The sequence below is a fragment of the Oncorhynchus tshawytscha genome, linkage group LG22, assembly GCF_018296145.1.
Source record: "Oncorhynchus tshawytscha isolate Ot180627B linkage group LG22, Otsh_v2.0, whole genome shotgun sequence".
Lineage (NCBI taxonomy): Eukaryota > Metazoa > Chordata > Actinopteri > Salmoniformes > Salmonidae > Oncorhynchus > Oncorhynchus tshawytscha.
Window position 1 is genome coordinate 2,413,245 of NC_056450.1, and position 23,151 is coordinate 2,436,395.

A 23,151-nucleotide genomic window follows, 5' to 3' on the forward strand; every position below is an offset into this window, starting at 1 on the left:
ACATACTTTTTCTTGCCATTGTATTTGGATATTAACACACACAGGAATCACAGATGTAGCCTGCTTTCTCAGCAATGCTCATGAACACACACACAGAAATGACCCATTTAGCCTGCTTTCTCAGCAATGCTCATGAACACACACTCGTTTTGCATGAACACACACACAGGAATCACACATTTAGCCTGCTTTCTCAGCAATGCTCACATGCACACAGCGAGCCACTGGACTGAGCTGCGCTCTCCTTTTTTCTTTCCCATCAGTCTTTTGAATGCCATGAATTAACAATGAGGGCTGATTTGCCTGCAAGTAATGCATTTTTCATCATGCCTCACAGCTCCATAACAAAGTGTTTGCGAGATTCCTTTCGGGGGAAGGGGGGGAAAAAGGGAGGAAAACGATGTTGATCACCAGGCATTCATTATGGAGTCAGTCAGCATCCTAACAAGGATTTAATGAGTTTCTTTAGAACTGTAAAATGTCATGTCAGGGAGGTACGATTCCATGGCCGTTATGTGTGGGGCAGTTGTCATTCTGTCTTATAAGGTTGAATTTTAACCCCAAATGAATTTGATACAGAATCCTACAATGCATATCAGTGCCCTCCCAAGTACTACTGATAAGAGAACTCATAATGCCAAAAACAATTACATTTCACACTGTCCTGACTGTTCCGTACCCAAATAAGCCCAAATAAGCCCCCTCCGTACCTCAAGCCGTCCACCCCTTCTGGTAGTTTTCCTTGTATGACATCCATATAAACACGAGGGGCAGCATTCTTCCCTCCTGTCAGCCCTCCCTCCCTGCATCCTTCCCTTCCTGTTTTTATTGAATGCATCCTCTCTGTGTTACTGATGTTATTATAAATGAACATGGCTCACTTCAGGAGATGTCACTAAGTCTTATTGGATTAAATGATTCCGGTACAGAATGCCAATTTCACGGTGCCATTTATCTTCGTAGCTCCCTAATTCCACAATTTTTCAACGTCGTATTTGGGCAGTTGGTCGTATTCTTCTTTTAGCCTTCCTCTTTCTCAGCCAATTTCCTAATGCAGGTTTCTTTGCTCACATTGGTGCCTGTATTGCATCTTGGGTTTGGCAATGCACCAGGACAGTATTCATTGGCACGAAATGGAAGAAAACAGGCCCAAACATGAAAGGGTTACCTTAATTCTTATCTTATTGTCCTATAAGAAACACTTGTTTTAGTTTTATGTTACAAAACATTTTATGTTTTGCTATGTTGTGCAGTAATGAATACGACCCAGATCTTGTGTATGCTGGATGTGCAAACTGATGTGGTTTTCACAAGATTAATTCATTTGACAGATTAGTATCTTGCACAATAGAAACAACATTTGCAATATCAAGTTCCTTGTTCAAGATGAAGCAAGCCTCATGTTGACTCTGATGTAGTATATCCAATAGCTAACTTAGATGACATTGTAGCATGCTGTGCAGAATGTCCGATACAGACACGTGTTCATATGCATGCACGGACACATACAGTGCACACACACTGAGATAATCCCTTAACTTTATTGTACCCCCCCCACACACACACACACACATTACACATTTAGCCTGCTTTGGCAGGACTAATCATGACCGTTTGTTCGTTCATACATACATACACATTTGGCATGAACATGCATGCAGAGGAATCATACATTTACCCTGCTTTCGCAGCAGGGTACACAAGCACTCTCTCACATTTTGCATGAACACACACACAGGAATCACACATTTAGCCTGCATTCTCAGCAATGCTCACTCACACATACACATTCAGACAGTCGCTCACATTCACTGTTCGTCGTTCAATGGGATATTGAGTTTGCTCAGTGGCGTGGAACATTGAGCAGAGGGAAATGTTATTTTATCTGCTCCAAACATCTGGTTTGCTCAGTGTCTCAAGAGGGACAATACAGTCTGAGGAGAGAAAATGCTATATTTAAATATGAGGAGGCTTGTATATGAATGGTGCTACAAAAGCCATGAATACAAATTGGCACATTTTGGAGGGAGTGAGAGCGAGAAAGAGGGTGTTTAAGGCTGGTGGGAGGGAGGACACTGGGGGCAAGGGAGAAGGGGCAGAGGGATAGAAAGGGTTAGGAGATGTGGAATAGGGGATAAAGAAGGGAAGCGGGAGAGATGAATGAAAGTGAAGAGAGAAGGCACCTCTGTACCTTTTGGGAGCGCTTATCTGTTTACAATGGGTTTTAAAAGGTGTGTGTGTGTGCCATTATATAATTCAGGTGACTGCATACGGTCTAAGGTGAATAGCACTACTTTCCAGAATCAGTAGTGTCAATGCCAGGCTGAAACAAAAAGCCTGCACAACCTTTGCCTCTCCCAGAACTGTAGTTGCCCTTCTCATTTTGAACTATCCTTGCCTAAAGCTATATCTGTATTCTATACCATTGGTTCCCAACAAGGGGTACTAGGACCCCTAGAGGTATTTGAAAAGACTGAAATGCACATGAGAAGGTACTTAAGGGGTAGTCCGGGCAGAGAAAAAACAAGTCTGGCTGGACCCCAGGAAGACCATCAGTCATCATGGCATCAGGAAATGGGGATCTCAATAATGAATCATTCATTAATTTCATTATTGGGTTCCCCATTTGCTGATGCCATGATGACTGCTAGTCTTCCTGGGGTCCAGTCTGACTGTATCCCATGCTATTGGATCTGTGTGGCTCAGGGTTCGATTCCTGCTGGGGCCACATTATACAGAAAATGTATGCACTCACTTTGGATGAAAGCATCTTCTAAATGGCATTTGGTCAGTCTTTTTAAACTCTTAACACCATGTTTATTTATGTTACACCTTATTATACTAAAGTGTTGTGTCCTTGTAACCACAGTGAGTTTGTGTCGTGGCTGACGGAGAGTGGAGAGATCAGCACGCCAGACGAGGGGGTCAACTTGGGTCAAGCTCTGCTGGAGAACGGAATCATCCACCATGGTGAGAGGACAGACTCTGTCCTTCATACCATTCTGTCATTCTTTCTGGCTTAACCCCCCCTCTCACGTTTTCTCTCTGGTTCTCTGTCTTCCTCGTTCTCTCTCTGTCTCGTTCTATATATGTTTCTCTCTAATCCTCCCACACTCTTTTATTCTCTTCTCTCTTTCCATATGCCTCATTATTTGCACTTCATGGGTGTATTTGTTTGTATTATATTTTCAGTCTCACACTTCTGTCAGTCTCATTTGATATTATAAATTTATTATTTACTCCCCTCCTTTCTTGTTGTCTCCATATTTCATTTATGTTTATTGAGCCAGGTAGGCCAGTTGAGAGAAGTTCTCATTTACAACTGCGACCTGGCCAAGATAAAGCAAAGCAGTGGGACAAAAACAACAACAGTGTTACACATAAACAAATGTACAGTCAATAACACAATAGAAAAATCTATGTACAGTGTGTGCAGATGTATTAAGATTAGGGAGGTAAGGCAATAAATAGGCCATAATGCTAAATTGTAATTATTTTGCCACTAACACTGGTGTGTTAATGTGCAGATGATGATGTGCAAGTAGAGATACTGGGGTGCAAAAAAATAAATAACATGGGGATGAGGTAGTTTACAGATGGGCTGTGTACAGGTGCAGTGATCTGTAAGCTGCTCTGACAGCTGATGCTTAAAGTTAGTGAGGGAGATATAAGTCTCCAGCTTCAGTGATTTTTGCAGTTCATTCCAGTCATTGGCAGCAGAGAACTGGAAGGAGATGTTGCCGTAAGAGGAATTGGCTTTGGGGATGATCAGTGAGATATACCTGCTGGAGCGCGTGCTACAGGTGGGTGCTGCTATGGTGACCAGTGAGCTGAGATAAGGCAGAGCTTTACCTAGGCTTATAGATGACCTGGAGCCAGTGGGTTTGGCGACGAGTATTAAGTGAGGGCCAGCCAAGGAGAGCGTACAGGTCGCAGTGGTGGGTAGTATATGGGGCTTTGGTGACAAGACAGATGGCACTGTGATAGCAAATTGGATGCAGTCTGAGTAGTGTTTGAGGCTATTTTGTAAATGACTTCTCTGAAGTCAAGGATCGATAGGATACCCTCGTAAAACTGACTATGTTCAGCAGCATGAGTGAAGGATGCTTTGTTGCAAAATAGGAAGCCGATTCTAGATTTAATTTTGGATTGGAGATGCTTAATGTGAGTCTGAAAGGAGAGTTTACAGTCTAACAAGACACTTAGTTATTTGTAGTTGTCCACATATTCTAAGTCAGAACCGTCCAGAGTAGTGATGCTAGTCAGACGGGCAGGTGTGGGCAGCAATCGGTTGAAGAGCATGCATTTAGTTTTACTTTCATTTAAGAGCAGTTGGAGGCGACGGAAGGAGTGTTGTATGGCATTGACGCTCGTCTGGAGGTTAGTTAAGTGTCCAAAGAAGGGCCAGATGTATACTGAAGGGTGTCGTCTGCGTAGAGGTGGATCAGAGAATCACCAGCAGCAAGAGCAACATCATTGATGTATACAGAGAAAAGAGTCGGCCTGAGAATTGAACCCTGTGGCAGCCCCATAGAGACTGCCAGAGGTCCGGACAACAGGCCCTCTGATTTGACACACTGAATTATGTTGGAGAAGTAGTTGATGAACCAGGCGAGGCAGTCATTTGAGAAACCAAGACTATTGAGTCTGCCGATAAGAATGCAGTGCTTGACAGAGTCGAAAGCCTTTGTCGGGTCAATGAAGACGGCTGCACAGTACTGTCTTTTATCGATGACGGTTATCATATCGTTTATCGGACTTTGAGCGTGGCTGAGGTGCACCCATGACCAGCTCGGAAACAAGATTGCAAAGTGGAGAAATTACGGTGGGATTCGAAATGGTCAGTCATCTGTTTGTTAACCCAGCTGTCGAGTACTTAAGAAAGGCAGGGCAGGATGGATATAGGTCTGTAACAGTTTGGGTCTAGAGTGTCTCCCCCTTTGAAGAGGGGGATGACCGCATCAGCTTTCCAATCCTTAGGTAACTCAGACGACATGAAGGAGAGGCAGATCATTTTAGAAAGAGTCCATATTGTCTAGCCCAGCTGATTTGTAGGGGTCCAGATTTTGCAGCACTTTCAGAACATCAGCTATCTCGATTTGGGTAAAAGAGAAGGGGGGGGGAGGGATTGGGCAAGTTGCTGCTGGAGGTGCAGAGCTGTTGGCTGGGGTAGTGGTAGCCAGGTGGAAAGCATGGCCAGCTGTAGAAAAATGCTTATTGAATTTCTCAATTATCATAGATTTACCGGTGCTGACAGTGTTTCCTAGCCTCAGTGTAGTGGGCTGCTGGGAGGAGGTGCTCTTATTCTCCATGGACTTTACAGTGTCCTGAAACTTTTTGGAATTAGTGCTACAGGATGCAAATTTCTGTTTGAAAAAGCTAGGAAAGCAAAGGCTAACTGACTGTGTGTATTGGTTCCTGACTTCCCTGAAGAGTTGCATATCGCGGGGGCTATTCGATGCTAATGCAGAATGCCACAGGATGTTTTTGTGCTGGTCAAGGGCAGTCAGGTCTGGAGGGAACCAAGGGCAATATCTGTTCTTAGTTCTACATTTTTTGAAAGGGGTATGCTTATTTAAGATGGTGAGGAAATTACTTTTAAAGAACGACCAGGCATCCTCGACTGATGGGATGAGGTCAATATCCTTCCAGCATACCCAGGCCAGGTCGATTAGAAAGGCCTGCTCGCTGAAGTGTTTTAGGCAGCATTTGACAGTAATGAGGGCTGGTCGTTTGACCGCGGACCCAATACGGACGCAGGCAATGAGGCAGTGATTGCTGAGATCCTGGTTGAAGACAGCAGAGGTGTATTTAGAGGGAAAGTTGGTCAGGATGATATCTATGAGGGTGCCCATGTTTACGGATTTAGGGTTGTACATGGTAGGTTCCTTGATAATTTGTGTGAGATTGAGGGCATCTAGCTTAGATTGTAGGACTGCCGGGGTGCTAAACATGTCCCAGTTTAGGTCACCTAACAGTACGAACTCTGAAGATAGATGGGGGGGCAATCAATTCACATATGGTGTCCAGGGCTGAGGGGGGTCTATAACAAGCGGCAACAGTGAGAGACTTATTGGATTTTTAAAAGTAGAAGCTCGAACTGTTTGGGCACAGACCTGGATAGTAAGACGGGACTCTGCAGGCTCTCTCTGCTGTAGATTGCAACTCCTCCCCCTTTGGCAGTTCTATCTTAACGGAAAATGTTGTAGTTGGGGATGAAAATTTCAGAATTTTTGGTGGCCTTCCTAAGCCATGATTCAGACACGGCTAGGACATCAGGGTTGGTGGAGTGTGCTAAAGCAGTGAATAAAACAAACTTAGGGAGGAGGCTTCTGATGTTAACATGCATGAAATCAAGGCTTTTACGGTTACAGAAGTCAATAAATTATAGCGCCTGGGGAATAGGTGTAGTACTGGGGGCTACAGGGCCTGGGTTAACCTCACCAGAGGAACAGAGGAGGAGTAGGAAGGGTACGGCAAAGGCTATGAGAACTGGTCGTCTAGTGCATTGGGAACAGAGAATAAAAAGAGCAGATTTCTGGGTGTGGTAGAATAGATTCAGGGCATAATGTACAGACAAGGGTATGGTAGGATGTGAGTACAGTGGAGGTAAACCTAGGCATTGAGTGACGATGAGAGAGGTTGCATCTCTGGAGGCACCAGTTAAGCCAGGTGAGGTCTCCGCTTGAGTGGGGAGGTGGGACAAAAGGCATGTTGAGCGGGACTGAGGGTTCTACAGTGAAGTAAAACAATAAGAACTTTCCGAAACGGCAGTAGACAAGGCATATTCACATTAGAGAGGGTCACAAAGCAGTAACAGGTGTTGATCGGGAGAGCTAAGACAATAATGGGTAAATGCGATGGATGGGCAGAGAGGGTCAGTCCGGTACACACAGCACCTGAGTTCAAGGCTGCGGCTGACAGATAAACACATTTATGTACCGTGTTAGTGAACAGTCCAGCAGGCATCAGCTGTGTAGCCGAGTGATCACAGGGTCCAATGAGCAGCAATAGGTGAGTCAGGGAGCCGTTCGGTAGTCACAAGTATTGTATTGTAGCCAAGTGTTAGCTGGTATACTTCGTCGGCTAGCCGGGAGATGGGCCTAGCTGGAGGCTAGCTCAAGGCTAACTGGTGCTTGCTTCGGGACAGAGGTGTCAGCCAACAATAGCCACTCGGTTGCAGCTAGCTAGCTGCGATGATCCGGTGTAATGGTCCAGAGAATGCAGCAGGAATCTGGTGATGTGGTAGAGAAAAGCAGTCCGATATGCGCTGGGTTTATATAGCGCTTTGCAGACTGGCAGGTATTGATCTAGCTAAAGCTGGATGGTGTCCGAGCTCAAGGTCAAGACCGCTAGCAGTGGCTAACAATGAATACTAGCTAGTAGCTAGTTAGCTGGCTAACTTCTGATGGAGGTTCCAGTGTCTATCCAATGAGGGATGGTAGGAAAAATATTTTTCATAAATAGTTACAAAACCATTTCCCCAGGTTTATACCAGCAGACTTAGTAGCTTAGTTACAGGTTTACCGATAGAAATTATGCATTGATAACAACACACACACACACACACACAATGTATTTGGCGCTGACAGTGAATCACTTGGGGCCTGCCTGCATCTAACGCAATAACAGACCTAAGCTATGAGAGCTGTCTCATGCCAAAACAGAGAGAAAACTGCATATTTCTTGACACTGCCTACAGTGGCCCAGTAGGCTCAAAGACAACACTGACTGGATTGGGGGGGGGGGTGTTGTGGGATAGGACATGGGGACAGTGATGGCTTTGCCTCTGGGATTTGATTTGATTTAGGGCTGCCACTCATTAGGCACTGATCTCAAGGGGAGCACAGGTGACGGAGAATGAGATTCAGGGTGACAGCAGAGAGTGGCAGGGAAAGAAGGCAGGGGAGAGAGACCTATTTTGTTATGGGGAGCTCAATTTGTGTGTGTCGAGTCATCAGCATCTCAAAACCAATTTCCCTGTGTTTTCCCCTTTGGACTTTTCATTTATGATTTGAGAGCTCTCAATGGGTCTCCCTTTGCACTGGCGCCGACAGAGATGGCCGCCTCGCTTCGCGTTCCTAGGAAACTATGCAGATTTTTGTTTTTTTACGTGTTATTTCTTACATTAGTACCCCAGGTCATCTTAGGTTTCATTACATACAGTCAAGAAGAACTACTGAATATAAGATCAGCGTCAACTCACCATCAGTACGACCAAGAATATGTTTTTCGCGACGCGGATCCTGTGTTCTGCCTTACAAACAGGACAACGGAGTGGATTCCATGCAGCGACCCAAAAAAACGACTCCGAAAAAGAGGGAAACGAGGCGGTCTTCTGGTCAGACTCCGGAGACGGGCACACTGTGCACCACTCCCTAGCATTCTTCTTGCCAATGTCCAGTCTCTTGACAACAAGGTTGATGAAATCCGAGCAAGGGTAGCATTCCAGAGGGACATCAGAGACTGTAACGTTCTTTGCTTCACGGAAACATGGCTCACTGGAGAGACGCTATCCGAGGCGGTGCAGCCAACGGGTTTCTCCACGCATCGCGCCGACAGAAACAAACATCTTTCTGGTAAGAAGAGGGGCGGGGCGTATGCCTTATGGCTAACGTGACATGGTGTGATGAAAGAAACATACAGGAACTCAAATCCTTCTGTTCACCTGATTTAGAATTCCTCACAATCAAATGTAGACCGCATTATCTACCAAGAGAATTCTCTTCGATTATAATCACAGCCGTATATATCCCCCCCAAGCAGACACATCAATGGCTCTGAACGAACTTTATTTAACTCTCCGCAAACTGGAAACTATTTATCCGGAGGCTGCATTCATTGTAGCTGGGGATTTTAACAAGGCTAATCTGAAAACAAGACTCCCTAAATTTTATCAGCATATCGATTGCGCAACCAGGGGTGGAAAGACCTTGGATCATTGTTACTCTAACTTCCGCGACGCATAGAAGGCCCTGCCCCGCCCCCCTTTCGGAAAAGCTGACCACGACTCCATTTTGCTGATCCCTGCCTACAGACAGAAACTAAAACAAGAGGCTCCCACGCTGAGGTCTGTCCAACGCTGGTCCGACCAAGCTGACTCCACACTCCAAGACTGCTTCCATCACGTGGACTGGGACATGTTTCGTATTGCGTCAGATAACAATATTGACGAATATGCTGATTCTGTGTGCGAGTTCATTAGAACGTGCGTTGAAGATGTCGTTCCCATAGCAACGATTAAAACATTCCCTAACCAGAAACCGTGGATTGATGGCAGCATTCGTGTGAAACTGAAAGCGCGAACCACTGCTTTTAATCAGGGCAAGGTGACTGGTAACATGACCGAATACAAACAGTGCAGCTATTCCCTCTGCAAGGCTATCAAACAAGCTAAGCGTCAGTACAGAGACAAAGTAGAATCTCAATTCAACGGCTCAGACACAAGAGGCATGTGGCAGGGTCTATAGTCAATCACGGACTACAGGAAGAAATCCAGCCCAGTCACGGACCAGGATGTCTTGCTCCCAGGCAGACTAAATAACTTTTTTTGCCCGCTTTGAGGACAATACAGTGCCACTGACACGGCCTGCAATGAAAACATGCGGTCTCTCCTTCACTGCAGCCGAGGTGAGTAAGACGTTTAAACGTGTTAACCCTCGCAAGGCTGCAGGCCCAGACGGCATCCCCAGCCGCGCCCTCAGAGCATGCGCAGACCAGCTGGCCGGTGTGTTTACAGACATATTCAATCAATCCCTATACCAGTCTGCTGTTCCCACATGCTTCAAGAGGGCTACCATTGTTCCTGTTCCCAAGAAAGCTAAGGTAACTGAGCTAAACGACTACCGCCCCGTAGCACTCACATCCGTCATCATGAAGTGCTTTGAGAGACTAGTCAAGGACCATATCACCTCCACCCTACCTGACACCCTAGACCCACTCCAATTTGCTTACCGCCCAAATAGGTCCACAGACGATGCAATCTCAACCACACTGCACACTGCCCTAACCCATCTGGACAAGAGGAATACCTATGTGAGAATGCTGTTCATCGACTACAGCTCGGCATTCAACACCATAGTACCCTCCAAGCTCGTCATCAAGCTCGAGACCCTGGGTCCTTCATATATCCTTATGTACATATTCTTTATCCCCTTACACTGTGTATAAGACAGTAGTTTTGGAATTGTTAGTTAGATTACTTGTTGGTTATTACTGCATTGTCGGAACTAGAAGCAGAAGCATTTCGCTACACTCGCATTAACATCTGCTAACCATGTGTATGTGACAAATAACATTTGATTTGATTTGATGGATGTTCTGAAAGCGTTAGTCTATACACAGCAGCAACCCTACTGGTTCAATGATTAGTGATGAATGTTTAACTAATGAACCAATCAGTTGTTGAACCCTCTCTCGCTCCCCCTCTCTCTCTCCATCTCGATCTCCCGCTCTCTCTCCATCTTGCTCTCTCTTCCCCATCTCTATCACTCTCTTCGAACTCTCTTCTTCCTCTTTCCGTCTCGCTCTCTTTCCGTCTCGCTCTCTCTTTCCGTCTGAATCTTTCCGTCTCGCTCTCTTTCCGTCTCGCTCTCTTTCCGTCTCGCGCTCTTTCCGTCTCGCTCTCTTTCCGTCTCGCTCTCTTTCCGTCTTTCCGTCTCGCTCTTTCCGTCTCGCTCTCTTTTCCGTCTTGTCTCTCTTTTCATCTCACACTCTTTCGCTCCCCGTCCCTCTTTCCCCCCTCTTGTGCGCTCTCTCGCTCCCCCCCTCTTGCGTTCTCTCTATTCGGAACTTGCGCAATTGGTGGCTGACTAAATAATTTTTTGCCCCACTGTATATAAATAAATGGTGGGACCAACAGCAATAATAATAGTAGTAGTGGACATGGGATTACCATTAACAACAACTACAACACCAATATTAATCAGAACAACAATACATTAAAGCAATGGTAGTAGACCGGTGTCAACATGACTGAGAAGACACATGGTATGAAAGACAAAACAAAATGGGAAATAATATTGACATTACATTGCACTTTTCACTGGCTGTCCCTCAGGTTGTGGCAGGAGGATACATATTTGGCTGCCAAAACTGCACATTTTGGCTTTGCACCCAATAAATATTTGATTTTTTTCTTCATCTTTTATAGTTTCATATTCTTTGTATTGAATTATAATTTTTTTAAATAAATATTCTCTTAGGTCTGAGTATTTGTCACAGTGTAATAGGAAATGCACCTCTGTCTCTACCTCTCCCCTGGAGCAGAGTGAGCACCGCCTGTCCTCTCTGGACAGCCAGGTTTGTCTGTGACGACCGGTTTCTATAGCCAGACTGTGCTCACTGAGTCTGTACCTAGTCAATGTTTTTCTCAGTTTTCTATCAGTCACAGTGGTCAGATAGTCTGCCACCAACTACTGTCTGTTTAGAGCCAAAATAGCATTGAAGTTTACTTTGTTTTTTTGTGTGGTGTCTTTCCAATAGGTGATATTTTTCTTTTTGTTTTGTGATGATTTGGGCCAGATTTTCTGAGTGCTGTCCTGAGGCTCTATGGGGTTGGTTTGGGTTTGTGAACTGAGCCTCAGAACCAGCTGGCTGAGTGCTGTCCTGAGGCTCTATAGGGTTGGTTTGGGTTTGTGAACTGAGCCTCAGAACCAGCTGGCTGAGGGGACTCTTCTCTTGTTTCATCTCTTGACATTGTAGAGCTGTGTGATGAAATGTTTTAGTCGCTTGTTTTTAGATGGTTTTAAAATTTGATTGTTCTTTTTTCTTTTCGAATGAGGAGGGGGTTTTGGCCCAATTCTGCTCTACATGCGTTATTTTGAGTTTTTCTTTGCACTTGCAATACAGTCTTGCAAAAATCTGCATGCAGTATTTCAATTGGATGTTTGTCCCATTTGGTAAATTCATTATTAGAGATTGGACCCCATACTTCACTGCCATATAGAGCAATTGGTTCTATAACCGATTGAAAAATTGAGCCAGATTCTAATTGGAATTTTGATTTTAATGTTCCTTTTAATGGCATAGAATGCTCTTCTTTCTTTTTCTCTCAGCTCATTCACAACCATGTGAACGCTACCTGAGTTGCTGATATTTAGTCCTAGATATGGTGTGTTCTAATAGAACTGTGTCCATATAGAATTTATATTTGTCTGCCTGATTTCCAGACCTTTTTTGGAATATCATTATATTTGGGGTTTTTTAGGTTAAAGGTCAGAGCCCAGGTCTGACAGAACCTGTGAAGACGATCTAGGTGCTGCTGTAACCCCTCTTTCGTGGGAGACCGCAGCACCATGTCATCTGCGTACAGCAGACACTTGATTTCAATGTTGTGTAGGGTGATACCAGGTGCTTCCGATTCTTCTAATGTTTTTGCCAATTCATTAATGTAGATGTTAAATAGTGTTGGACTTATTGGACCCTGTTTCACTCCATGTCCCTGAGAGAAGAATTCTGTTTGCTTGTTGCCAATTTTAACCACACATTTGTTTTTAGTGTACATTGATTTAATAACATATGTTTTCCCTCCAATACCACTTTCTATTAGTTTATAAAAAAGACCTTTGTGCCAAATTGAACCAAATGCTTTTTTGATATCTAGAAAACATGAGTAGATTTTGCCTTTGTTTTGGTTTACTTGTTTGTCAATTAGTGTGGAGGGTGTAAATGTGGTCTGTTGTACGATCATTTTTTAGAAATCCAATCTGGCTTCTACTCAGGACATTGTGTTCATCAAGGAAATTATGTAGTCTGCTATTTATAACACAGCAGAGAATTTTCCCCTAGTTGCTGTTAACACAAATTCCTCTAATTATTTGGGTCAAATTTATCTCCATTTTTATAGATTGGTGTGATCAATCTCCAAATATCGGGGAAAATACCTGCAGTGAGGGTAATGTTGAAGAGTTTGAGTATAGCCAATTTGAATTTAAAATACCATCAGCACCACAGGCCTTTTTGGGTTTGCATTGTTTTTCCAATAATTCTTCTTCTGTTATTGGGGTATCCACACGATTCTGATAGTCTTTGACTACTGATTCAAGCATTTTTCTTGAATATATTTTTTTGTTCTGGGCTCTTTCCTATATTGCTGTAGAGGTTTCCAAAGTGATTTCTCCACATATCCCCATCTTGGATTGCCAATTCCTCCTGATGAAGTTTGTTTAATTTATTCCAATTCTCCCAGAAATGGTTTGATTATATGGATTCCTCAATTCCATCCAGCTGATTTCTAATGTGCTGTTCTTTTTTGTTCTCGGGGTGTGTTTGTATTGCTTCAGTGTTTCCCCATATTGAAGGCATACATTTTTGTTTGGTTCTCTGTGTTTCTGAATAGATATATTTCTCAATTACTTAGATTTTTGCAATCATTATCAAACGATTTTTCATTATCTGTTATTTCTAGTTTGCTCTTATGCTTCTTTAGATTAGCCAAGGAGGCTAATTTGTCAAATATAAAGTTTATATTCCAAACGGCCAAATTTACACCTTTGTTGCTGTAGAAGGATGTTAAGGCTAAAAAGTTGTCCAGGAGAGATTGTATTTTTTTGGCTACTAATTGCTTTTTGGTAGATTTCTGTACTGTTTGCACTCCATCTATAGGCCTGTTTAGTACCATGTCATTTATTGGGCTGTGATGCTTCATGGTTGGGTTCCGCTCTTCTCAGATACACTGTGATTTCACTGTGGTCTGAGAGAGGTGTTAGTGGGCTGACTGTGAAGGCTCTGAGAGACTCTGGGTTTAGGTCAGTGAGGAAGTAGTCTACAGTGCTGCTGCCAAGGGGATGAGGTGTACCTACCAAAAGAGTCCCCTCTCAGCCTACCATTGACTATGTACAGACCCAGTGTTCGACAGAGCTTCACGAGCTGTACTCCATTTTTGTTTTTCACTTTGTCATAGTTGTTTCTGTGGGGGTATTTGGGGAGGGAAAGGTTGTTGCTTCCTGGTAGGTGTTTATCTCCATGACTGATAATAGTGTCTTGTTCTTCTGCTGTTCTAGCATTCAGGTCTCCACAGACCAGTATGTTGCCTTGCGCCTGAAAGTGACTAATTTCCCCTTCTAGAATGGAGAAACTCTCTTCATTGAAGTAGGGTGACTCTGAGGGGTGAATGTATGTGGCACAGAGGAAGACAGCCTCCTTGTTGATTTTTAACCAGATGAAGAATTCTCCTGTTTTGATCAATTCGATTGATTTAATTAGTTCAGATTTATACCATATTAGCCTTCTCCCTGAGTCTCTGCCCTGTCCTGAGTCTCTGCCCTGTCTGATTCATTTTAATTTAGTGGATGGTATGATGATCTCCCTATAACCTAGTGGACAGCCAGTGGAAACATCACCTCTGCACCATGTTTCCTGTAGTACTACAATATCAACATCATCAATTTCTTTCAGGAAGTCTGGGTTTCTGCTCTTTAGTCCAAAAGCAGAGGACTTCAATCCTTGTAAATTCCAACATGTAATGTAAAAATGTACCTTCAAAATGAGACAACCACTCACAATCCAACAAGAACTATTAAAATAGGATTTTTCAATTAAAGAGAACTCTTATGATTTGTTTATCAGTTAAGATATTATTTGTGTCATGACACTTGGGTGGATGGAATGTGAGGATGGTGGAGTTCTTGTGCTCATCTTACCATGACCCTCGGCCTATCACATGTGAGCATAGTAGACTCCGCATTTGTTTAATGTCACTCATTTGGTTGGTGGGGGCTGGGCCAGTTGCTCCTCTCACAGCCTGTGTGTAGCTCTGCCTGCTGGGCTGGGGCTCCACCAAGTGTGGGTCTGCGGTGGGGGGCAGGGGAGTGGGAGGCCTCGCCTGGGTGGCTCTGAAGCTGGGCTGGGGTGGTCTGTGCTGTGCTGGCTGTGGTGGGCATTGAGGTTGGTGGTGCTGTGGTCGTGGCTGGGGGGTCCAGGGTGCTGGTCCGGGTTTTGTCTCGGTGATCTCAGCAGGGTAGAGATTGCTCCTCTGTTCCTGGGTGGCGAGGTCGGGCTGCGGTTTAAAGCGACGTCCTTGAGTCTTGGCAAGGATGGGGACTGTCTCCCTGTACAGGTGAACATGGTCATAGAGACAGTCCAGATCGAGGGTGGGATGGTGGGCCAGGTGTACATTGGGTCGCAGGGCACAGTCCCGGGAGAGGCTGGCGTTTATTCTTTGGATTGTGGCAGGGTGGAAGTCCTTCCTCTGTAGAAGGGTTGACAGCGCGATTCTTGAGTTGGGAAAGATTGCGGAGGCCTTCTCGATCACTCCCCGTAGTGAAGTCGCCACCCTCTTCTGCTGAGCACGCAGGTCGTTGCTTCCGGTGTGTATGGTTATGTGGCTTGGCGACCCGAGATAGGCCTTATCAAGCAGCTCAATGGCACTCTGCGTTGTTGGACACCACACTTTTCTCGTTTTGTGTTTAGGGAAAAGTTTCTTCTCCTGAACTAACTTCCCATTTGAGTCCATCAACATGACGATGTCAGCAAATATTTCTTCAGGACTGGAGGGGGCAGAGGGGGGGCTGGTGGGTGTTGGAGCTGGGGTGTGGCTGGTCTGTGCCGGTGCCACTGTCAGTGGGAGGCTGTTCTGTGGGTTGGGGAGGAGGGGTGCAACAGGCAGGTCTGAGGAAGCCTGGCTGGTTGAGCTGGGCTCCTCTGCTGTGTGAGTGCAGGTCATAGAGCTGTCTAGCTGCTCCTGGAGCCTGTCATTCTGTTCTTTCTCTCCTGCAGCTCCTCTCTTAGTGTGGTCAGATTATTATTACTGTTCTGCCTGTCTTTTTGGAGCTCTCTCACCTCCTTTGTTAGATCAGCCAGCTCTCTCTTGAGTCCGTCTCTCTCTTGCTGAACCTCTTTCAGCTGTGTTGCAAGTCTGCTGTCCTGCTCTGTCCGCACCTTGGTTAGGAGCTCCTCTAAGGTGTGGTTGTCTGGTTGCTGTTTGCTCACGCTCTCCCTGAGCAGGACCACCTCCCCCTCCAGTCTGGTGAACTCACGGCAGCCATGGTGTTGAGGAGGACCACCTCTCCCTCCAGTCTGGTGAACTCATCCCTCATGGCAGCCATGGTGTTGAGCAGGACCCCCTCCAGTCTGGTGACCTCATCCCTCATGGCAGCCATGGTGGTGAGGAGGACCACCTCTCCCTCCAGTTTGGTGAACTCATTCCTCATGGCAGCCATGGTGGTGAGGAGGACCACCTCCCCCTCCAGTCTGGTGAACTCATCCCTCATGGCAGCCATGGTGTTGAGGAGGACCACCTCCCCCTCCAGTCTGGTGAACTCATCCCTCATGGCAGCCATGGTGGTGAGGAGGGCCTGAGCCTGCTCTGCGCTGAAGGGGTCGCTCTCCTGGGGCGTGTCATCCACTATGGTGGGAAGAGAGGTGCTGGATGTGCCTTTTTGGGTGGGGAGAGTAGGGGTGAGGGTGGTGCTGGTGGAGTTTGTCTTGTGGGAGGGCATGTCACTGGTGGTGTCCTTCTCTCTCTCTGCTCTCTCCTTAATGGTCTGAAAGTCTGTTTCAAACAGCCTAATGTTACCTTGCACCATGACAGTCCCAGTCTTGTAGAGGTTGATTGTTATCATGGTGCTGTCAGGGTTGTCTGTCTATTTGATTTTCAGCTTCCACCCATTACAGATTCCCTCTTTCTTTATGGATGGGTAGTGAGAGCAGACTGCTGAGCTCCATGCATTTGGCTGGTCAGTGAGGAAGATGAGATTACTCATATCACCGTTTTTGTAGAGGTCTGCGAAAAGGGTTTCTGGCTTCCCCTTTAGTAGTTTGTTTAAAAGCTTTCCTCGATGTGTCATTTTTGGCCTCTTTAGGGTAGAGAATGGATTCAGCGCTGAGGGCGAGTGGGCACATGGTGCCTGTGGGCTCTGCTGCTGCTGCTCTGTCCTGCTGCCCCGTTGCCATAGCATCCAGTTTGTCTGTCTACTGCTGTTGCTAGCTAGTGCTAATTTAGCTCAAAAAACAGAGTGACTAATCCTCACACACAAAAAAACAGAAGATATGTTTAAAGTTAGTCCGTGCTCCTTTCTGGTTTACTCACTCAGTTTTGTCGTTTGATGTAGTTGTATTAACTCCCCTAGGTTTGTTCCTGCTTGTTTATTCTGGCTAGCTTGTTACTCTGCTGGCTAGGTCTTTGTTGTGTAGACAGCTAGCTAGAGTCAAAACTTCTTACCTTGAGGCGCAAAGTTATTTTTTTCCTATTCTGATTGAATAGAGTTGTTGTTCATCACTTCTGGTCTGGAATTCTTTCTTGATTATAGTATCTCATTCTAAAAACCAAAAAATAGGAAATATATCAGGAGCTCATGTTAAGCATGTCTCTTTCTCTCTCTTTCTCTCTCTTGACATTTAAGTGTCAGACAAGCACCAGTTCAAGAACGAGCCGGTGTTTTACCGTTTCCGCTACGATGACGGCACCTACAAGGCCAGGAGCGAGATGGAGGACATCATGTCAAAGGTATCTATCTGTGTTGGTATCAATTCCATTTCAATTCAGTCAAATTTAATTGTCTGAATTTAAATGGAATTGACCCCAACCCTGTTAATATATCAAGATGAAAAACAGCAAGAGTTCTTGTTTTGCACCAAAGCCATAAATAAACAGGCATCTGAAAAGTAGTTGTGGGATGTTGGACTTGGAGAGGGCAAGAGCTGTTACGAGATCAGCGCTTTAAGTGATGTCTGAACACATCTGACTGACTCATGTTTTGTTGCGCAAACGATCACTTCCACCAGGTGTCTTTAGCCAGCATCCTACAGCACTGCTTCTGCTTTTGAACTCGCAAGGGGAATCCTGACTTCTTAAGTCAAATGTTCACTAAGTCATGCAGTGATGTCAATAGGAGACCAGGTCAAATTTGACTTAAGTTGTAGTTGGAATTTGCCCCTGATTTTGAGGGTTGCCTGTTGAGGATACAGTTACTCAAAACTTGTTTTCTCTCTACTTCTTGTAGGGCGTGAGGCTTTACTGTCGTCTGCACAGCCTGTATACCCCTGTCGCCAAGTAGGTATCCCTCCTCCTCCCCTCCTACTCTTCCCCCATTTCTTCCTCCTCCCCTTTCCACCTCCACCTCCCCCTACACCTCTTTCTCTGCCTACTCTGTTTCATCCTTCTCCTCATCTCTCTTCTTCCCCCTGTCCATCTTGTCCCTCTTCCTTCTTCCACATACGTGCACACACACACACACACACACACACACACACACACACACACACTGCTTCGGTCATACCGCCGCCTCTCCCTCTTGCTCTGGGGCATTGATTGGTGTTGCCAGGGTGTCTGTCTCATACTTAACAGAATGGGTTTGGGAAAATATCACACTGCTAGAAATATGTTGGTCACCCTGTCATTATGTAACAATGTTGGACCCATTTGGTATTTACAATGCAGTTTAGTGAAAACTAATCTGCTTAGTTCAGAATGCCAACCGTTGACTGGCAAGGTACAAGGTTTTAAGGACACAGATTTTGGTTTTCTAAAAGGTTTAGTGTGACGACTGACCACAACCCCGAGGTTGTATGGTCGTATAGAGGGTGCTACACTGTCGTTTAACATTACATTTGGGTCAATTTGTCATCGTTCACATAGTAGTCCCTTGCAGAAACACCCTGTACTTAGTCACCACAGTGAGATTTATGAGCAAACACACTGTCGACGTTTTCCGCCCGTCACGTGACAACCAACCAACCACATCCTTTCAGTGCTTCCTGAATCGCTTATTTCTTTTTCTTACAATAATGGCCTAGTTTAGATGGTAGGACTTGCCCCTAACTACCAAAACCAGCCTTCGAGTTGAAAAATAAATGCTTCTCTCATTGAATGGCATGCTTTGAGCACTACCGAAAAGTGCTATTTGCAATGAATGAATGACAGACATTTTATTTTTGTGTCAAATCGGCAATTGGCAACCCATCCCTTTGGGGATTAATTGACACATAAACAGACATTATAATTCACTATGGTAATTAAATGATCAATCATCTTCCGGCTTTCTCTGCATTGTGCATCGCATAAAGAGAAAAAAAAATATTTAACCTTTATTTAACTAGGTAAGTGAGTTAAGAACAAATTCTTATTTACAATGACAGCCTACACCGGCCAAACCCGGACGACTCTGAGCCAATTGTGCGCCGCTCAATCACGGCCGGTTGTGATACAGCCTGGATTCGAACCAGGGTGTCTGTAGTGACACCTCTAGCATTGAGAGGCAGTGCCTTAGACCCCTGCACCACTAGTAAATAAGGTTATCCAAACAATAACTGCAACCCTAGAGCAGTAAGATAATATCCATGCATATATATACACACACACAGACCTCAACAAAAGAAATTCTGAATGGTTTGTCCTCGGGTTTCGCCTGCCAAATAAGTTCTGTTATACTTGCAGACATCATTCAAACAGTGTTTTCTATCCAAATCTACTAATAATATACATATCTTAGCTTCTGGGCCTGAGTAGAAGGCAGTGTACTTTGGATATGCTTTTCATCCGGACGGGAACATACTGCCCCCTATCCCAAAGAAGTTAACAAGAGATTTGTGGAGTGGTTGATACACTTAGGTTGGAGTCATTAAAACTAGTTTAAGTTAACTTCTGACTTAAACTGTATTTGAATAGATTACCGGGCATATACAAACAGTTGAAACCGTTATTCAGTACAATGCATCGTATTTAAGCCAATGCTATTTGTGATCCAATTTGCTGGTTGTCCCCCCTTGGCCTTCTCATATAAAACATTCCTAGAGCCCTATCTTGGAAGTGTGATTATTTGTGTGCACCTGATTTGCTTGAATGTGTGTTTCATGAAACCATATCCTTACTCGCCCATTTCCTTTTCACTTACAGGGATAGAGACTACCATTTAAAAACCTTCAAGTCTGTGTTGCCTGCCAGCAAACTTGTGGACTGGCTCTTGTCACAGGTACAGTGCACACACACACACACGCTCCCCACTGTGTCAATGAGGTGAAAACAACAAGTAAACAGGTGACACTCTTAATTGTGACTGCTTCATTCTGTTTCCAAGGGTGATTGTTCCACACGTGAGGAAGCGGTGACAATGGGGGTCGGACTGTGCAACAACGCCTTCATGCACCATGGTCAGTACAACACATACCAACGTCATGTGTTATAACTGACTGGAGGATATACACCAGGGATATTGCAGTACATTTTTCATCAGGCTCATGTTCCCCTGAGCAGATAGTCAGAGGGCCATAACATAATTTCATATAATTAATTTATGACAACACACGTTGCACTTCACTGGGGAATATACTGTACACACCATGCTACAATGCATTTACTACCATAATAAGGGCATGTTGGGTCTGCAAAACCACTTTTGTAGGAAGATTTTACTGCTTGGGATCAAGTGTTTCTCTGCGCAGGATATTTTTCCAGAGAACATAATATACCTCTTGTTATACGATTCGGTTATCAATGATGGTATAATCAAAACATAACGTTTGACATTCACAATTTCTTCCTCATAGGTGTCAGTTGTCATACACGTTCGGTTGTTTTCTTATAAACAATTAACACCTGGTATTGCATTGTCATATTTCTGTTTCATACTGTAACTGGCACTAGAAAGGTTTCCTATTCACATTGGAACGAATCCATACTTCCACTTTAGGCAAATTTTCACTTAATCATGCATGGATGTCAATGGGAGACTTCCACGTAAATTGGAGTTAAGTGCAAATTCGGGATTTGCCCCATTTATGACAGTCAGTAAATGTAGAAGGTCGTCCCACATCCATACATTTGAGTCAAGTCAGACGACAATAGACCACAGTCAGGCATACACTGAACGCTCATGGTCTACGTCATAGCATTGAACCATTGAGCGTCTTTTAAAGGTCTTCCCAGAGCCCAAACATATCCCATAGCCTGGTCTGATTTAACTAGGCTAGACATTCCTGTTCTTGGTAGCTATTTCCTCGGGAACGTCGACCACACTCAAACCAGCATAATATACTACTATACTACTATGTCCCGTGACGGACGGAGGCGTGCGTGCTGGCTGGCTGGCGGACGGAGGCGTGCGCGCTGGCTGGCTGGCGGACGGAGGCGTGCGCGCTGGCTGGCTGGCGGACGGAGGCGTGCGCGCTGGCTGGCTGGCGGACGGAGGCGTGCGTGCTGGCTGGCTGGCGGACGGAGGCGTGCGTGCTGGCTGGCTGGCGGACGGAGGCGTGCGTGCCGGCTGGCTGGCGGACGGAGGCGTGCGTGCCGGCTGGCTGGCGGACGGAGGCGTGCGTGCCGGCTGGCTGGCGGACGGAGGCGTGCGTGCCGGCTGGCTGGCGGACGGAGGCGTGCGTGCTGGCTGGCTGGCGGACGGAGGCGTGCGTGCCGGCTGGCTGGCGGACGGAGGCGTGCGTGCGTGCTGGCTGGCGGACGGAGGTGTGCGTGCTGGCTGGCTGGCGGACGGAGGCGTGCGTGCTGGCTGGCTGGCGGACGGAGGCGTGCGTGCGTGCCCGGCTGGCTGGCGGACGGAGGCGTGCGTGCGTGCCCGGCTGGCTGGCGGACGGAGGCGTGCGTGCGTGCCCGGCTGGCTGGCGGACGGAGGCGTGCGTGCGTGCTGGCTGGCTGGCTGGCGGACGGAGGCGTGCGTGCGTGCGTGCTGGCTGGCGGGCGGAGGCGTGCGTGCGTGCCCGGCTGGCTGGCGTGCGTGCGGACGGACGGGCGTGCGTGCGTGCCCGGCTGGCTGGCGGACGGAGGCGTGCGTGCCCGGCTGGCTGGCGGACGGGCGTGCGTGCCCGGCTGGCTGGCGGACGGAGGCGTGCGTGCGTGCCCGGCTGGCTGGCGGACGGAGGCGTGCGTGCGTGCCCGGCTGGCTGGCGGACGGAGGCGTGCGTGCGTGCGTGCCCGGCTGGCTGGCGTGCGTGCGTGCCCGGCTGGCTGGCGGACGGAGGCGTGCGTGCGTGCGTGCCCGGCTGGCTGGCGGACGGAGGCGTGCGTGCGTGCGTGCTGGCTGGCTGGCTGGCTGGCGGACGGAGGCGTGCGTGCGTGCCCGGCTGGCTGGCGGACGGAGGCGTGTGTGCGTGCTGGCTGGCTGGCTGGCGGACGGAGGCGTGCGTGCTGGCTGGCTGGCGGACGGAGGCGTGCGTGCGTGCGTGCCCGGCTGGCGTACAGAGACGTGCGTGCTGGCTGGCGGACGAGGCGTGCGTGCTGGCTGGCGGACGGAGGCGTGCGTGCGTGCGTGCCCGGCTGGCTGGCGGACGGAGGCGTGTGTGCGTGCTGGCTGGCTGGCTGGCGGACGGAGGCGTGCGTGCGTGCGTGCTGGCTGGCGGGCGGAGGCGTGCGTGCTGGCTGGCTGGCGGACGGAGGCGTGTGTGCGTGCTGGCTGGCTGGCTGGCGGACGGAGGCGTGCGTGCGTGCGTGCTGGCTGGCGGGCGGAGGCGTGCGTGCTGGCTGGCTGGCGGACGGAGGCGTGCGTGCGTGCGTGCCCGGCTGGCGTGGCAGAGACGTGCGTGCTGGCTGGCGGACGGAGGCGTGCGTGCTGGCTGGCGGACGGAGGCGTGCCCGGCTGGCTGGCGGACGGAGGCGTGCGTGCGTGCGTGCCCGGCTGGCTGGCGGACGGAGGCGTGCGTGCCCGGCTGGCTGGCTGGCGGACGGAGGCGTGCGTGCTGGCTGGCTGGCTGGCGGACGGAGGCGTGCGTGCGTGCCCGGCTGGCTGGCGGACGGAGGCGTGTGTGCGTGCTGGCTGGCTGGCTGGCGGACGGAGGCGTGCGTGCGTGCGTGCGTGCGTGCTGGCTGGCGGGCGGAGGCGTGCGTGCTGGCTGGCTGGCGGACGGAGGCGTGCGTGCGTGCCCGGCTGGCGTACAGAGACGTGCGTGCTGGCTGGCGGACGGAGGCGTGCGTGCGTGCCCGGCTGCGGCCCGGCTGGCTGGCGGACGGAGGCGTGCGTGCCCGGCTGGCTGGCTGGCGGACGGAGGCGTGCGTGCGTGCCCGGCTGGCTGGCGGACAGAGGCGTACGTGCGTGCCCGGCTGGCTGGCGGACGGAGGCGTGCGTGCGTGCCCGGCTGGCTGGCGGACGGAGGCGTGCGTGCGTGCCCGGCTGGCTGGCGGACGGAGGCGCGTGCGTGCGTGACGGCTGGCTGGCGGACGGAGGCGTGCGTGCGTGCCGGCTGGCTGGTGGACGGATGAAGGCTGGCGGA

General features: G+C 47.8%; 1 protein-coding gene across 2 annotated transcripts in view; it reads left to right on the forward strand.

The window, feature by feature from the left end:
* LOC112221585 (phosphatidylinositol 3,4,5-trisphosphate-dependent Rac exchanger 1 protein) overlaps positions 1-23,151 on the forward strand; it is a 135,755-nt gene that overhangs the window by 62,496 nt on the left and 50,108 nt on the right. For both annotated transcript variants that reach the window (XR_006079618.1, XM_024383734.2), the window contains exons 11-15: positions 2,870-2,970; positions 17,343-17,446; positions 17,943-17,992; positions 19,835-19,910; positions 20,016-20,088. Coding sequence is in view for 1 of the 2 variants with exons in the window: in XM_024383734.2 (XP_024239502.1) it covers positions 2,870-2,970; positions 17,343-17,446; positions 17,943-17,992; positions 19,835-19,910; positions 20,016-20,088 (404 nt within the window). In the remaining variant the exon portion in view is untranslated. The remainder of the gene's footprint in view (positions 1-2,869; positions 2,971-17,342; positions 17,447-17,942; positions 17,993-19,834; positions 19,911-20,015; positions 20,089-23,151) is intronic.